Source organism: Poeciliopsis prolifica, unplaced genomic scaffold, assembly GCF_027474105.1.
Source record: "Poeciliopsis prolifica strain line A6 unplaced genomic scaffold, Auburn_PproV2 SCAFFOLD010, whole genome shotgun sequence".
Classification (NCBI taxonomy): Eukaryota; Metazoa; Chordata; class Actinopteri; order Cyprinodontiformes; family Poeciliidae; genus Poeciliopsis; species Poeciliopsis prolifica.
In genome coordinates, this window is record NW_026562385.1 from 11479751 (window position 1) to 11495295 (window position 15545).

At 41.5% G+C, this 15545-nt stretch overlaps 1 protein-coding gene across 1 annotated transcript; it reads left to right on the forward strand.

Moving 5' to 3' along the window:
• The first annotated feature begins 527 nt into the window (after nucleotides 1-527).
• On the forward strand, nucleotides 528-14904 carry LOC129363624 (ral guanine nucleotide dissociation stimulator-like 1). The gene is made up of 17 exons (XM_055035830.1): nucleotides 528-986; nucleotides 3645-3937; nucleotides 4923-4967; nucleotides 5066-5268; nucleotides 5398-5546; nucleotides 5640-5882; nucleotides 6482-6585; nucleotides 6918-7002; nucleotides 8215-8280; nucleotides 8779-8865; nucleotides 10060-10092; nucleotides 10389-10510; nucleotides 10736-10825; nucleotides 11745-11874; nucleotides 12205-12537; nucleotides 13100-13214; nucleotides 13301-14904. Exons 1-17 carry the CDS (start codon nucleotides 963-965, stop codon nucleotides 13438-13440), a joined length of 2262 nt encoding a protein of 753 aa, XP_054891805.1. The 5' UTR covers nucleotides 528-962; the 3' UTR covers nucleotides 13441-14904.
• Nucleotides 14905-15545: the final 641 nt, after the last annotated feature.

A 15545-nucleotide genomic window follows, 5' to 3' on the forward strand; every position in this document is an offset into this window, starting at 1 on the left:
AATTGAATTGAAATAAATTAAGTAAAACTGCTGGACCTACAGTATCATATAAAAAGTGATGGGACTCTTGGAGGAAAATAGCTATTAAAGTCATGTTTAAGGTCACACCACACAATTTTCATTGGATTTAAGTAAGACTTTAAGTAGGCCACTGCTATGTGCTTTTTTTCTTCTGGTTCTTTTGCATAACCAGACTGCTTTAGCATTAATGTCATAAACCGATGACCAGACTTTCTCCTTCAGTAGTTTCCATTAAAAAACAGCATTGAGTATTATGGGCTTTATAAGTGAAAGAAAATTCTATGCTATATTTAACAAGGAGACAACAGAGAGAACAAACAAAAAACTAATAAAATAAAAACAAAGCTAATTCATCCTAAAATAGGGCAATGGAATAATTAAAACTTGAATAGTAACCAGGTCCGTAAAATGACAGCGGTTGACGTGAAGGGGAAGGATTTTTTGACGCACACGCAGACAGGCGCGACGGGGACACCCCTCCTCCCGGCTGTCAGGCCCGGGAGAGCCGCCGCCTCCCGCAGAAGGACGGACGGGTTTTTATCCCGTCTCCCGTCACAGAGGGACAGGAGAGCCTCTGAGCCGGTGTCGGTGCTGTCGGACTGCCAAAAATAATATTAATAATAATAATAATAAAAAACACCAAGGCACCGACCGCAGGCAAAAGCCAAAGAGAACCAGAACGACTCTTTAAAAATATCCAGCAGCAGAAATGTAGCGAAAACCTCTTCAACGTTTCAGCACGAGCGCGTGAAGGTGGCTCGCGACAGGACCGGTGTTTTTTGGTTTTTTTAATTAGTTGGAAAAAGGCAGACTCAAACGGACTTTTTTTTTTTTTTCTCGTTCTTGTTGTTGTTTTTTCGTTGCTTCGCTCGTTGCGAGTTAACTTTACGTGAAGCCGCTGTGAAGATGAAGAGCCGCACTTCGTAAGCCGAGCGGACGAGATGGGCAAATGGGAGCTGACCATGGTGAGTCCGGCTGGAAGCGTCACGTATCAGGTGTCGCAGACAGTAGAGGAGTCTACGGGTCTTAGTTAGAAGGAGGAAAGTTGTCTTTGAATGGTAATGACGTTATTTTCCTCTCCATTCAAAAGGGCTCTGCGTTGGAGGTTTTAGTTCATAGCCTAGCAATCTTTGGGGTGGTTGCTAAGGAACCTTAATGTGTTTTTCTATTGTTCATGCTTTCTTTTGTTGATTTCTAGCAGATATTTTGTTGTTAACTTCAATCAATGCTGTGTGGGATGCGCTATTTTATTTGTAAATTATAAATGATACAATAACTGTACACACAGTAGAACTAGGGAGAAGAGGTTGCGTTTTAAATCAACAGTATGGACACTGTGGCTCACCACTCCGGGTGAAATGTTGTCAAGGGGCGGCACAAGTTTTTTTTTTTAAAACCTTCATTCTAACTGCAGACACAATAAGAGAAAATCTTTTCTTTTTTTGTTCACTTTTGGGATTTCAGATTGAGACAAGCCTGAAAAGTGAACCGTAGAAAGAGCTAATTGTTTTTGTCTCAAATCTTTTTGCGAGCTCAGCATTTCAAATGAAGACGTGAGCAGCAGACAGGATCTGTTATTACGGAAATTACATGATTAATATTCCCATGACGCTGTTCATTTGTCTGCAAACCAGTAGTCTGGTATTTGCAGATTCAATAATTCAGATTTTTGTATTACAGTTCAGCTTAAAAAAAGAAATCAGATTTTTAAAAATTGAAATAAGATTTTCTAAGAAGAAAAAAATTGGGAAGCTGGACTATTTAGCTGCATTGTTGTCACTACTGGTTGGTATTTGCACTGCGGCCAATCCAGGAGGACTGTTCATTTTCCTTGCTGCTGATCGGCTGTATCCATACAAGTAGAAATAAGGACAACTGTAGATATTAGCTTCTGCAGTTGAGCTAAGATGGTTTCCACAGTGTATTGTAATGCGTATGACAATGTTTTTGGTGTTTTGAAGTTCCAAAATAAGCAGTTCTAATCAATTTTACAAGGCGTCTCAACTATTGGCAGATTTACAGCTGTTTGTGAAGGTTTTTAAAAAAAAAAAAGAGACTAAATTAGCTCCAATCTTTGGGTATTTTGGGAGAAAAAGGTACAACCTAATACTGTTCAATATAATGTCAACATATGAATGACACCAACTAATGTAGACCGAGTCATACCTTCTGATTTCTGATTTCAGTGCCTAATTAATTCTTTGAATATTGTTTTTGCAAAACTGGATTTCAGATGCTGCAGCTTGACTTGTTTTCTGTTTACGTTTTAGCTACTTAGTGCTATCGCTACACTAGCTAAAACTGTTTAGCGATGAACAATTTTAGCTGTTTATTGCTAAAACAATAGACAGCTAAAACTACTTCAGCTAAGCAGCCAGACTAATTTAGCTATCTAGCTAAATTAAGTTACCTAAATAAAATAGCTCGCTAAGCTAAGTCAATGCTACTTGGGATAAAGTTTTTTAAAATACTTTAAATTCATTAGCTAGGTAATAATAAATGGTTAACACTTATAAGCTGTAGTTAAACTAGCTTGCTTGGCAAATTTTGTTAATTAGAACACCTTTTTAATGTATTTCTCTCTCTCTCTCTCTTTTTCTTTCTTTCTCTCTCTCTCTCTATATATATATATATATTTATATATATATATAATTTTTAATTATTTATTTATTTATTTTAGGTAGTATTTGTTACCTAATTCAAGTAGCTAATGTTGACATTCTTTATTGAACTTTAAAAATTCATAATTAGTTCCTACAGTTTATGGAAAAGTCGCTGCATTATTCGATGGTGATGCAGTAGTTTTCATGTTAAAGTGTGATAAGCATGACTCGGGCGCAAATATCTGATAAAACCGGTTCTCCAGTGTCATTCCAGCCCCGCTTTTAAAAACTCTGCTTTGCCTTTGGCCCTAAAACCAAACTGCAAAGTCTAACCTCTTGTTTTGATTTTATGAAAAGAGGATTTAAATCTAAGAGCAATGACTCCTGCTGCTGTCAACACTTGCAGAGCTATAGAGTGCTCTTTTTTTGTTTTTAAATAAAAGGACTGAATACATTGGAAATCTTTTTTTTTTAATTTTCCCTGAAGTTGCTGTGCCAAGCTCCTGATTTTCCTTTATTTGTCCATAAACATTGATGTGTAGCTCTAAGATTCTTGGAAAGATCAGAGCTGCAAGGAAATTGTTTAAAAAAACAAAAAACAAAAACAGACACACCATTATGTTATTATTCTACATCTGTTCCATCTATCTGAATCAGCTAGATCTAAAATAATTGCTGTCATCATCACACGCCAACCTGTTTGTGCCGTCGTTGTAGATGATGACTGTTAGCGGACGTAAATATTACCTCGTTGCTGCGGCTTCGCGAGGGATCAGTGTTAAGTCTCAGTGGGCTGCTGTGTCACCTGTTTGTGTGGCCAGGATTGCTTTTGACTATTTCTGTTTGCTGAGCTCACCCTCTGACCCTTCTGTTGTAACTGCAAACATAACTCGATCTATATCGATCTATATTTGAACATGTGATTCTGTATCTTTGAGTTTGTGGATTTTTGACAGTCAACCCTTCCCACCCCCCGTCCCCAACTTGATTGTGTTTTTTTTTTTTTTCTTTTCTCTCCAGAATCCAGTGCAGGAGTGGGGTGAGGAGAAGGAGGACGGCGTCGTGTATGGGGTGACGCTGCGCCGGGAGCCGGACCCGTCCTCGCCCGGCCCCAGCGAGACGGGTTCCTGCTGCGGTTTTGTGCAGTACAGGACCTGCAAGGTGCGGCGTCTGAAAGCCGCCACCCTGGACTTGCTCGTAAGTCACCTCCTGGACAGCAGCAGCACCCAGGACCCGGACTACAGCCGGATCTTCCTGTCCACCTACCGGACCTACACCAGCACCACGGCACTCATAGAGCTGCTCTTCCAGAGGTACAGCTGCCTCCTTTGTACCATTGTCTGTTTTTATCTGGTCTGTCGGATTCTGTGCCATCTACATCAGAGGTGTAAAAAGTATAGCCCTTTCAGAGCATTTTGCGCGGACAGCGATAGAAAAACGGCAAAAACTTGGTTTTCTATCTCAAGTTTGGAGACTGATATAGTTAAAAAGAAAACTTTTTAACTATATCAGATATTTTTTCCTGCCTTTAAATTGAACAAAATTGAACAAATTTAAAAGCAAACTTAAAAAACAAATTGCAAAAGCACACACATACACTGGAAAAACAAAGTGCAACAACATCAGTACAGTGGGGAAATAAAGAATGGAATGATTTAGATTGATGGTTTTGTGTCAAAATGGCCTAGTCAAGGTTTCACAGAATCTGTGACAGGACTTGTAAAATAATGTCCACAGATGTTCTGACTGAGTTTGAGCTAATTTTCTCCAAGAAGTGGGCAAAACCTTCTGGTTGGAGGCGCACTGATTGTAGTATTCTAGCCAATCACAGATTGTTATTTTTTATTTATTTATTTTTGCTAAATGTAGCAAAAGAGTCAGTAAGTTAGCAAGTGTTCACATGCTAGTATCTGCCCATCACGCAAAATTAAGGAAGTCGGTACCAGTCGATTGGCTCGCTAAAGAAAATCACTAAGAACCTCTTCTTCAGGTTCTTATTGTACAAAATCTAATAGAGGCAATCTGCTGAGTAAGCAGTACGTGACATAGCATCAATGTGCGCATTACCACAAGGTAGGACGGATTTACGGGTAGCACAGATAAACAGAACACCTGCTTTAATGTGATTGGTGCCGAGGAGGTGCTGATTAGCTGGAAGCTCCCAACAACAGCCATTATGCATCGCCTAGGTTTAACGTTAGGGAATAGGCAGGTGCAAATAATAATCAAAAGATTTTAGAAGACAGAAAGAAAAAGGCTGACTTTTGATTTTCTTACTCATTTTTTATTTGATTACAGGGACAGCGCTTCTTCAGATGTGGACAATGTGGGTTACTGCAGGAGGTGGGTGGAAAATGTCCCAGCTTGAGGCATGTTGTGGTTTTTTTGTGGTTGGTGAAGTTTCCCTCCATGTGCTCTGCTCTCTCTCTCTCGCTTTCCAGCCTTCTGTTGACGCTCATCCAGATGTGGTTGGATGAGTACAGCGAGGACTTCAGGGACCCTCCGCTGCACCCGGCTCTCCGCCTGCTGCTGGATCACCTGAGGATCAGCTCCGCCGTGCACGGCGGCATGCGCAGCCAGCCGAACTTCTGCTCACTGGCCGGACAAGCCGAGGAGCTGCTCAGAAAGTTCCAGAAAGACGAAGGTGACCCTTTACCTCACAACTTCTCCTTTGGCTACGATGACACAGTTGGTCTCCTTGACAGTAATTGTGGTAAGAAACACTTTAAGTTCCCACTGGTAAGAGTGTGTTTTTTCTTTTTCTTAATTTCAGGAGCATTGTCGAATGTTGCTGCTGGTCTTGATCAAGGCGAGGAAGAGTCTGCCAGTGAGGATTCAGGATGTGAAACCTCTCTGGATCAGAGCAGCGTCATGGATTTCTCCGCCTCAGCCATCGCTGAGCAGCTCACTCAAATGGACTCTGTGCGTCACTGGATATTTTTCATGTCTCATTATTAAACGTTGTCTATATCTGATGTTTTAAAGGGTGACGGTGGACTTCCTTCACCTTTCCAGGCCCTGTTTGTCAAAGTGGTGCCCTACCAGTGTCTGGGCTGCATGTGGTCCCAGAGAGACAAGAAGGAAAACATGTCTCCCACAATCCGAGCCACCATCACGCAGTTCAATGCGTTGACCAACAGGGTTATCGTGTCGCTGCTCTCCCAGTCTGCAGAACCACCTAACAGCTCCTCTGGGTCGCCTCCTATAACTCCGGCCCAGAGGGCTCGCATCATTGAGAAGTGGATCAAAGTGGCACAGGTGTGTTATCGTAACCAGGTGACTCAGGAGCTATTTTTAGTCATTATGTATAGGTGGTAAGCTTGGTTTATACTTGACACATGAAAATAAATGCTCGGAATCAGGCCAACACTAATTTATGCTGCGTGTGGCTTATCCTCACTGTGACCCTAGACTCCAGGGGGCAGTGTGGGGCGCCTACACTAAGCGTACAACACTACAAATAATACTAAAAAGTAGAAATGCACAGTTATCAAAAGCACTTTGCAAACACCTGTGAGTGCGGTGGTGGTTTTTTCTTTATGTTTCTGTTGTCCAGAGACACCATGTGTGCATTTTTAGTGCAATTTTTTAGAGAAATATCTGCTGTTGGACAACCATCAGTAGTTTATCTGTTCAGCAGCAGACTGCAGGTTTGCTACTTGCTTAAACTTCCTGATTTATCGGCTACACTTTTTAGTCTAGAACAACTAAGAATAACAATAGGGTACAACACCATGGAACTTTTGCATGTTTTCCCAAAAGTGCATCACACTTTAAAAATCTCATACCTACCCATGCCTGGTTAGCATAGAGTTGGAGAAAACATTGAAATGACGGGTTTCGGTTTTGTTTGGCAGGAATGTCGTAGCTTGAAGAACTTCTCCTCCCTCAAGGCGATCCTCTCTGCCCTGCATTCGAATGCCGTCTACAGGCTGAGGAAGACCTGGGCAGCTGTCAGCAGGTGGGGTTTTGGATGATCCATCTATTTTATTTCATTTCAAAGGCCGCACTCTTTGGCCCGACACCAAGGTCGTAAATAGGTTTTCTCTACATAACAAGGACATCAACATGCCAATGTGGCAATTCTGCAAAACTGAATTGGCCGAGTCAGCAAACGTCTCTTTGGTCGATGACCAATATTTTAGCTTGGGTCTTGAACTGAGTTAAAAGTTCACTAGTTTGCTTGCCGTGCAAATAAGTAAAACTTTGGAAAGCTTTAAAAATGCTTACTGTGGATGATGTTAGAGCAACGTGCAGCTGTCGTCTTAATGTCGTCTTGGTCCCTGTTTGCAGAGACAGCATGGCCACGTTCGACAATCTCTGGGAGACGTTCCCGGACGAGAACTGCGTTCTGACCAACAGAGAGCTCCTTGTGGAGGTGAGAAAAACACATCATGTTTGCGGAGTTAACCCTCACATACACAACTCATGAAGATCAGCACTACTACCAATAAATCGCCCCAGAGTTCCTTAATCTTGGTAGATCGGTTATTGGCCATGAGAAACTGATTTTATCAACATCCACAAAGGACTGAAAATCAGCTGTAGTCACAATTATTCCTTCTTATTGCTGGTGCCATCTTGGTTCCCCCATCATGGTTCTACATGTATTTTTGCAAACAGAGCTATTCCCAATGACTTGTTAGCCTGTGATAAACTGCAGTAACCTTCTTTCAGCCATCTGATCGGCAGTGTTGTACCACTTTCTGGCTGTTCCAGTATTCAAAATTCAAGGTCCAGACGTTAAACTGTTCAATTTATAACCGTATCAATTTTGAAATATGAACGTTTTAAAACATTAGCATGTGTCCAGTAACCAATACACAGTGAATGTTAAGTACGGTAAAAATCCTTAATATTTGGGAGTTTTCTGGTCACTTTTTAAAACTCAAGACTTGCCGATTATAAGTTGCCCCATGCAGAATAAAAAAAATAAATAAATAATTGGTTGCATATAAAATACAGATTTTATATGCAATTACAGATTTAGATCTTGAACAGGCAAAATAATCATAAAAAAACCGTTACAAAGAAATCATGAACAAGGTGCAAAGAGTGTCTCCTTGAACACGAACGCTACTCTTTTAATCTGTAAAAAGATTCCCTTTTGAGTTAATGTTTGCAGAAATGGTTATGAATGGCAAACAAGGGGCTTTGAGCACATCATGTTCCCGTCTCACTCTTCTCTCCGTGACTTTCTTTAGAGAACTGCGTCACAGACGTCTTTTGTCCAGCTCCAATAAAGAACCCTAAAGTCATCAGATCCCTTGCTCTTTCTGTACCCAGCAGCAAAACAGCTAGCGTTTGTTGCCCCACAATACCTTCTCTTGATTGCCTTACATTTTTCAGGCAGTCCTCTTATCTATGTAAACTCTGGTATTAATATGTATTCCAAACGTCAGTCTATTTGCTTATGGATAAAGGTACATTAGAAATGGACTTCAATCCTTTTGGGGAAAAGAAAAACAAACAACCTAACGATTAACAGTGAAACAAGATGTTCAGGCTAATGGGTGATAAAAGCTCATCCTTTTGCCAGTGGATCTGCCTCTAACCTTAAACTGAGCACAGCTTTGATTGTCGTCAACAGGATGGAAGCCAAGCCAATGTGGATAATGTTTCTCCAAAGTTAAACAAGAAGTGTCCCCGGCAGATGGTAAGCTATATCTAAATATGAAAAACACAAAAAAAAGAGAGCCGGTGTTTGGTTTATCACTTGGTCTTTCATCTTTGAGTCATTTTCATATGAGGCAGAAGATTCATGCAAATCCCCCTCATACTCAACGCCTCTGAATGAGTCCAGCGAAGGTTGATTTCCCTCTCTGGAACTCGGCTGGAACCCGAAATTATTTTTAGCTCCGCTCGGCGCTGAGCGGGTTTCAAATGGCGTCAGGTCAATAGGATTATAGGTCAGTAATAATAGACCAGACGGGGGGTTTTAATAGGGTCCTGTCCACATTCTTCTGGGTGGTAATATGAGCGGTTCTGCTTGCTGCCTTCAGTCCTGGTGTGAATATTGTCATGTTTAGATCTGTCAATGTAAAACAAGCCAATGGGGAAAAAAAGGAACAAAACTGATTTTCGAGTAAAAGTAAAGGGGGAATAAACCTGCTGCTGTGAATTAATTGGGTTTCTACACATGGCTCGTTTACAGAGTACTTCAAGTGGAGTGGTCCCTTACCTGGGCACCTATCTGACCGTCCTCACCATGTTGGACACGGCTCTACCCGACACCACAGAGGTAAACGATGCTATGTTTATGCTGGAATACTTGGAACATTTTATTGGCAGTTCTAGATCAAATTTACCAGGAAGGCCAGTGAATTTCAGTCGAGCACAGAACAAAGGAATGAATTGATGTTTCATTATTTAATATATTAATTGAGCCACTTGTGGCTCTAGAACTGGACTATTGAAAACTGTGATCTTGTGTCAACATGGCTGAAGCTAAAAGTACAATATCTTCATGTTCATTTAATTTTTAAAGTAAAAACGGTAAAGTAAAAGCGGACCAATAAGTTGCACTTTTTCTGCCAGCTCATCGGTTTCTTTTTATTTTGTTGTTGTTTTTTTGCGAGGCAACTTATGTATGCCAAACGTGAGCCTGTTAGCTTATCAATTAAAAAAACAACAATGAACTCCTGAGCAGCATACTCACTTAACATATGTATTTAAAAATTGGGTTTTACTTTAGTTATTTAAAAGCAAAAATGATAGAAATTCTACATTTTAGGCTGGCTTTAGCATCTCTTTGTTACCGTTAGCATGGTTAGCATTAGCAGCTGCAAGAATTGGTGCTTTCTTTAGGACTCCTTTTTCAAGCAGAACGTTCAGTAACAGACAGAAAGAACTTTGAAGCAAATGAAACTGACATATTTACTGTAATATATTCCTTCTTGTTGCCTACTGAAGTCTTGCTCTTTGCTACATCAGCTGAGGGTTTTCTTATCATTAGCATGAGCTGCTAGCAGTTAAAAATGTTGCTTTTACCCATCAGGAAAAAGACTTTTGAGTTTCTTGTAACCGTCAGTTTTTTGTTGCATGTAGATCATGAACAAGTAATATTCTTAGAGAAGCAATAAATGTTGGTTTTTAATACTAATAAAAGCTTACTTTGATTGTTAAAAAAATTGCTGGGGGGTTTTTTAGAACGAAACAAAAATAATGTCGCTTATTAGATTTTTAAAATGAGGCTGTACACTATTGAAGTTTTGTGCTTGTAAAATCAGCTGTGTCGCATTTACAAAAACTCACTTAAAAAAACAACAACCCAAAAACGTGTGAGTGAATTGAAGAGTTGCTCAAGAAAGCTGTTTGTTGTACTTTTACCAACATGGTTAATATTTAGAAAAAAACAGCTTAGTTAGGCTGTCTTCTACCAAATTAATCATTGATTTATGTAACAAATAAACCTAATAATCTACTTTCTTAACAGGATGGACTTATAAACTTTGAGAAGAGGAGGAGGGTAAGTAGCTCCTGTCATTTAATGGATTCATCTTCTTTTTGTGACATTTTTCTTCATGCTGGATGAGTGTATAGTGGATAGTAGAGTAATACACACGTTGTCAGAGTTAACAGAAAGTTAAACATAAACCTGGCTTCATATTCGAAGCTGGAGTTCTCATGTGACTTTCTTGAGTGCTGCAACTGCAACCTTGTTGCTCCGGGCCAGGATTACGCAACCTGAAGTCCTGCCATCCAGCGGCGCGTTTCGCCTCGCTTTCACAGTCTCACCGTCAACATTTCTCGTTTCCCATGCAGGAGTTTGACGTCCTGTCACAGATCCGCGTGCTGCAGGCGTCCTGTTCCCAGTACAACCTCACCAAGCATCCCAAAATCTCCGCTTGGCTGCACGGACACAGACTGCTCACAGATCAGGAGAGGTGAACCTTTGTCATGTGACAAAAATCACACGTATCCCTGCTTGAGTGTAGTAAAGATTTGACTACAAAAGTTGCTTTTCAAAAGCTTTTTTTTTTTGCGTAAAAGAATAAAAGAAATACTGGATGTTTCATTTGGAGATTCAAATTCGGGGTGGGGACTAAGCAGTGTGCGTGAAAATTCAATACTTCCTTGTGTTTTCTAATTTGATGTTTTTCCTGTTTCAGCTACGAAATGTCAAAGCAGCTGGAGCCTCCGGTGGACGCTTGTTCACCAAATTCCTGGAGCAACCGCTCTATCACAAAGAAACTCTCCTTGTGAGTGTCGTCTCGGAACAGTGGTTACAATACAACCACACCCTAGAACAAATTTGAATGATATTTTATGCAAAAGAGCAGTGGCTCCCAAAGTGTGGTGCGCGCCCCTCAGGGGGATTTTATTGTAATCCATATGGGGGCCTAGAAGACGTTTGGGAACCACTGCAGTAGAGGAATAAAAAGGAGTAGAGGACTGAGAAGTGAATGGGATAGTTTGTTTCTTCTACCGTCTCACATAGGGAGGTTGAAATGTCTTCCCCTCCTTGCTAGCAGCCTAACAGCCTAGCAGCTCCAGCTCGTTTGGATCGTAGCTCTGGCTCTCTGTTCAGACTTGTCCTGCTGCGACCTGTTGCGCATCGAGACGCTGTTTTAGGCTTGAATAGCTTCGCCGCTAGGCTAACTCCTTTTGACACGACTTGGAACATAACAGTAGTGTTTTTCAGCGTCTCACCAAATTGGGTTTAGATGCACAGAGCAACTGGACCAAGGAAATCAGCTTGCACGTCAGATTTACAGCTGTACCAGAAACGTGAATACAAAGGTTCCAGTTCAGGATGTTTGTAGATTAAAAAAAAAAAAATTAAAAATGCATTAAAATGTATGTAATTATTTGAAATTAGCGCTCTAATTGCATTCCTTCCCTTTCAAAATTATGTTCCTCTTTGTCTTAACGTCCTAATAAAATACATTGGAGTTTGTGGTTGTTACATAACCAAATGTGTGAATACTTTTCCACAGTGCTTTAGGTTATGTTTGCACATTCAAACCAGAGGTCAATGCTCATAAATTACAGCGCTCATCAGGTTCATTTACATTTAGATGATAGGAATCAGATGATGATTAACAGCTTGTATGATATTGTCATTCTTCTGGTTCAGTTGCTTTGCTGCGGCGTCCGTAATGAGTTTTTCCCCCTCAGCTTCAGGTCGGTGAGTGAGACCGCGAAGAAACTCCCAGCTGACCAGATCAGCGTTTCATCCTCTGGATCCAGTGGATCTGAGATGGAAGATCTTTCTTCCCCAAACTCAGCATGTTCTATTAAACTACAGGTAACCGTCTCTCTCTCTCTCTCTCTCTCTCTCTCTCTCTCTCTCTGTCTCTCTCTCTGTCTCTGTGTGTGTATGTGTGTCTTTGTTTTTAGATGAAAGCCCATTGTCTCTGTCTTGTATCTATTGTCTCTAGTGCCAACAGAGATGGTCTTTGTTGAAAGCTCAGTCATTCTGTGTCTCCAACAAATTGCGCTCCGTTTCTCAAACAGTCGTCCACTTGAAGCAAACACAACATCTATGCATTTCTAATCAGTAGAGCAGAGGGATGTTTAATACTTCAACACCATTCAAGAAAGTTTATTCTATTTTCTCCGTGCTTTTCCTCTCTAGTCCTTCCACAGCTCCTACAACAACGTATCCGATGCCTTCTCTTCCTCCTCATGTTCCTCATCCTCCCACTTCCCCTCGGCGGCTTCCTCTCTAGAGTCTCCGTCTGGCTCCTCGTCGGACTGCAGCGCCGACCTCAGCGGTACAGACCCGGCCGCCGCCGCTGCCACCGCCGCCGCCGCCGCCCGGCCCAGTGCTCACCCGTCCCCCCACCACAAGCGCTCCATTTCCATGACGTCCCTGCCCATGTACAACCGGCAGGGCTGCGACTCCTGCATCATCCGGGTCAGCGTGGACCTGGGACTCGACAACGGCAACATGTACAAAAGCATCCTGGTGGGTTTGGTTCAGTTTGGAGAACGGCTTCGAGACGTGGCTTTAAAAAAAAAACCTACCATCAAATTTTCTCACTTTATTTTCCAAAAATAGAAATTCCAAATGACTGAAAATATTTGCAAAAAGTGGTTTGTATCATCCCATCTGTGAGTATTAGGAGCAGACTGCAATTACGGTGATAATATTATCGAATAAAGAGGCAACTTCACCAGAAGAACCTCTTAAAATTACAAGAGAAATGTTTCTTTCTTTAGTTAGAAAGAAGCTTATACAGTTATTGAGATCTGAATGGTTCTTTCTTCATCATATCATAAATATCTGTCTGAATGGTTCCTGATCTCAACACCAGAACAGGAATCACTTAGGAAGCCTTACTTACAAACCAATATGGAAAACCCAATCGAAACAGAAGCAGTTCCTCAAAATATCAAGAGAAAATGCTGTTTGGCGGGAACAGCGCATGCTAAAGCACGTCTCACACCGTGACTAAACGGAATGTTGCCACTCACTGAGGTGTGTGTGTGTGTGTTTTTTTATTTTGCATCTCTTTATTTCTCTGCAGCTGACCAGTCAGGATAAAACGGGCCAGGTGATCCAGAGGGCTTTGGAGAAGCATCACCTGGATCACATGAACCCGCAGGACTTCACCCTGTCGCAGATCATGTCGCAGCAGAAAGGTTGGACCGCACCGAGCCGGTCGGCGTCGACGCCGCGGTCGGGAGAGTAACACCACAATAACCAGCGTGTGTCTCTCTGTCCTCAGAGTTGCTGGTGCCGGACAAAGCCAACGTCTTCTACGCCATGTCCACGAGCGCCAACTTCGACTTCGTCCTGCGCTTGGTCCGCAAAAGCCAGAAGCAGCCGCTGAGGAAAACCGCCAGCCTCAACCGGTTCGCCAGGTGAGGCCCGCAAGCCGAGCCGATTGGATCGATCGGTTCCTGGGAAAACGGGCTTCATGGAAGGTGGCTTCCTGAACTCTACGGTTCGTTGCTTTGCACCAAAAGGGGTGAAAACAGAATGCGTTTAAGGAAGCTTACGAGATTCTGACAAGAAGAAACAAGCACTTTAGTGATGGAACCTAAAACTCCTTCCTCAGATTACTTCCTGCGTGTGAAGTGGTTTTCCCACAGAGATTTCATGTGAGCGCTGATTCAATTTGACTTCCTCATAATGACGTGCGGGAACACACCCTTGTTCTGGAAGCATGTGCCGACGTATTTACACAGGAAAAGGAAGAAGAAATAACAGTGACAATTGCACGAGTTGGACTCATTAAAAGGGATTAAGACTTAACCCAACGGAGTGTCAGAACATCTGCCTTTGTCCGACGTCGCTGAGTTGGACGGCACCTGAAAGGCGTGTGGAGGATGAGCTCTCCGGGTCCCGGCGTACCTGCGATGGTTGCCACGAGCGACTGGCAGCTCTGCCTGGAAGCGGGGCATTCCTGTGGCCGGGATCATGACGGCAGCGGCGAAACGTTGACGTTCTAGATCCCTTCTCCCAACATACAAAATGAAAGCAAGTCTTAAACACATGGTTTTCTTTGTCATTTTTTTTTTCGTGTTGGTTTGTCTTTTAGACTTTTAAAAGTTCAATATTTTGTCACGTTTTGTATTTATTGTGCCTCCACTGTGATTGATTCACCTTAACCGCACCTTTGTTCGATGAGTACATCTCGATGACTCATCACTTAGCTCACTTATCTCTTAAATTGTTTGTTTAAAAAAAAACAACAAATCTGACAGAATTTAAAATGCTCCTGTTAATGCCTTTGTGATGATTCTAGTTTTTGTTTGTTTTTTATGATTGTTTGAACATCTAACACTATAAGGAGTCTGTACTTAGTTAAGCTGTAAACTAAACAAACTGACCCAGGATTGAAGTTGTGCTAAAACCAGCTGACCGTCTGACCATGTCGACGGAATTTTCCGGAAAGCCACGTCGGTCGAGGTGACGTCAAGATCTTCGCTGTCATGGAAGGGCAGAAAAGACGAACCGGATTACGTAAACACACATTTATTAAGTCACGAGTTTCTGTCCTTTGAAAGCCTGTAAGTTGAGAGGATTTCAGCCCTGAGGGGAGAAACGGCTGCTGTGGGAAGATAATGAACAGGCTCTTCTCTGACTCCCACTTCCCACAGAAGCTGTTTCTAGAAAACAAGCTTCAGTGTAACATGCTCCGGCACATGACACCTGAAGCCATTGAGTTTTTTTGTTTGTTTTTTTCCTGTAAAACTGGTTGTCATATCACACCAAAGATGTTGCAAACAACAAAGAAAGAATCGACTGTTTTTAATTCAGAATTTGATATGCATTACCAGGATGTATTAAAAACCATTAAAATAAAAATAAAAAGTCTCCATCCAACCTGCCCTGGTGAAAAATTAATATACTAAGTTTAGTGTTCCATTTTAACACATTTGAGCTTCAAGTCAGACTAATCATGAGTATACTGCAAGTTCACTTAGGATTAGTTCACTTAAAAGTGTGACAATTTGGAACAACTACTTTTGTGACTGAATTACATTTAAAATACACATAGAATGTATTTTAAGTCTAATGGCATATTTAAGTATGTTACATATTTTACATATTAGTTATTACAGTATGCTACAGTTACACTTTCAGTTTATTGTAATTGCTAATGAAGTAACTTAATGTCTTATTATTCTGCTTTGTCACTTTTCACATTGCATGCTTCATACACACACACACACACACACACACACACACACACACGCACACACACTCATGCACACGCACGCACGCACACACACACACCAGGTACCGAAACACAGCAGGATCCATTACAACACACTTTACAGGTGAAACTAAATCACATTGTGCTTTCAATATATTCCCATCTTGGTAACTTTATTTGGTAGGTGTGCAGAAGACTGACATGATTGTCATCCGACTTTTAAAGCAACTTCGCATTAAAAGTATCATTATTAACTGAATGACACTGTTAGCATGTTCCAAAGAGGTGTTATGTTTATGAAGGTATC